The sequence below is a fragment of the Pundamilia nyererei genome, unplaced genomic scaffold (assembly GCF_000239375.1).
Source record: "Pundamilia nyererei isolate P.nyererei 1_Seehausen unplaced genomic scaffold, PunNye1.0 scaffold00128, whole genome shotgun sequence".
NCBI classification, from domain to species: Eukaryota; Metazoa; Chordata; class Actinopteri; order Cichliformes; family Cichlidae; genus Pundamilia; species Pundamilia nyererei.
The window spans coordinates 1887022-1888965 of record NW_005187529.1 but is presented as its reverse complement, the minus strand read 5'-3'; the positions used below and the strand labels follow the sequence as shown (position 1 = coordinate 1888965).

Sequence of the window (1944 nt, the reverse complement as noted above, 5' to 3'; positions counted from 1 at the left end):
TCCTCTGTGATTTCCCACCGTACGTGAACGTGGCGGGGAAGTACGACGGTTACTGACAGCTACACTTTCTCTGCATACTTCGAAAAATGTCGATTTCCGAGGAGATGTACCTGCACTATCACGGACTGATTGTGCCCAAGGAAACTCACTCTTATGAGAGTTTGGAGTTTGCTCAGGGATTCAAGTTTGAAGACGACGACGTCCTGGCTGTTACCTACCCGAAGTCAGGTGAGAGCTTCTGTAAAACACTCAAGCGGCTTTTACTTCACAGAAAACTGATGACTAAACCTTTGTGACGGTAGAATTTGATGATAGACGCTGCACCTGCGCATTTATCTGTGTAAGTGGTGTCAGACAGAGCACGCAGAGTCTGCGGGTGAGGGTGAAAATAAATGAGGTTCGCGAGTGAATTGTACGCCGTTGTTGTACAATACAACAGTTGTTGTACAGTACAGCAGTTGTTCTGCCAAAAAGTGATTTCCGGTATTTAAACTGCTATAAGTGTTGGCCTATAATATGTGAAACATATGTCAAATGCATCCCTTATGGATGACATAAAGTCATCTTGAGCCACAAACAACATTAGTGTAAGAAGGTAGAAGCCGCAATCAGTTTTTGGCAGTGACTTTTACGTAACCTTTATTTATGCAGTTAAAAAAATGTCATTAACATTAAAAATGTCTTTTGTAAGAGTAAGCTGGCCAAGAGGACAACAGAAATGGCAGCAAATATTACAATAGTTCTGTAAAAATATTTTAAGTGGGGATAAACGACCAAATTGGTTATAATATAAGTACAATGACACAGAGTTGTAAAGATACTTGAAAAACAGATAATTTTTAAATTCTATATATAACCCCTTTGTAAACCCTGTTCACCGAAGTCTGTTTACGAACATACGTAAAGATATTACACATAAAAAGTACACGGAAACATTGGAAATCACTTTTTGGCAGGCAATCACTTTTTGGCACAACACCGTCCTTGAACAGTTTGCTGCTCAACCTGAATGTTTACTATTACCAGTTTGCCTTTGAAGGCTAGAGACTGCATAAACCTATATATGTGGTTAAGTAAGCCTAGATACTGTGCACTATGCAAGAGTTATGCAAAGTTTTTCCAGTCACTCCAAAGCCGTGTGTCAACTGTTATGATATTGTGAAAAATGATGCAAATGGCTGTGGTGAACACGTACTTCAAGAAGAGGGAGGAACATAGAGGGATGTATAAAAGTGTATAAAATGTGCAGTTTGAAGGAAATGGGAGTCTGCAAGGTAGTGGCAGGTGAGAATGTAGCTAGGCAGATGAGTCGCTGAAGTTGAAGAGCAAAGAATGTTGCACAGAGTTCAGAGAGGATTTAAGATAGCTCTGGGTGGAAGGCAAGGGTTATCAGATGTCTGGGAAAACTGCGCAGAATGTATCCTCTGGATAGTTTCCAAACAACAAGTAGACTTGTTGTGAAAAGAAGAACTACAGGAAAGTATCCAAGGTGAAGAAAGACCTGAGTTCTGGGAGCTTGTCATACAGCAAAGAGAGCGCTTATGAAAGGAAATGGTTTATAATGAGTTGTATGTGAGGCTGCACACTAAGAAAAGAAAATGGGGCTTGTAACAACTGGCTAGTCAAGACAAGGTAGAAAGGATGTCCAGCAGATTAGCGTGGTTAATGATAGAGATGAAATATACCAACAAGTGAAAAGAGTGTGTTGAGATGATGGAAAGCACTGCACCTGGCAGTCATGTGTGTGTATGATGTGCAGGATCTTTAATTGGAGAGCAGTTACAAACTGTGCTCACATTTACTAAGACCGATTTTCATAAGCGTTCCTGATACTAAGCACCGGTTCCCACTATTGTTTCTGTTAACCCGTTATGCAGTTATACTTGAAGACCTGGGCCCTGTTTCAGGAAGCCGGTTTAGAAAACTCAGAGTGAAAAACGATAC

At 40.6% G+C, this 1944-nt stretch overlaps 1 protein-coding gene across 1 annotated transcript in view; it reads left to right on the top strand.

Moving 5' to 3' along the window:
- Positions 1–39: 39 nt before the first annotated feature.
- Positions 40–1944, top strand: part of LOC102193785 (sulfotransferase family cytosolic 2B member 1-like) — a 22672-nt gene continuing 20767 nt past the window's right edge. Inside the window, exon 1 of the mRNA XM_005743201.1 lies at positions 40–228. Coding sequence (XP_005743258.1) covers positions 87–228 — 142 coding nt within the window. The 5' untranslated portion in view covers positions 40–86. The remainder of the gene's footprint in view (positions 229–1944) is intronic.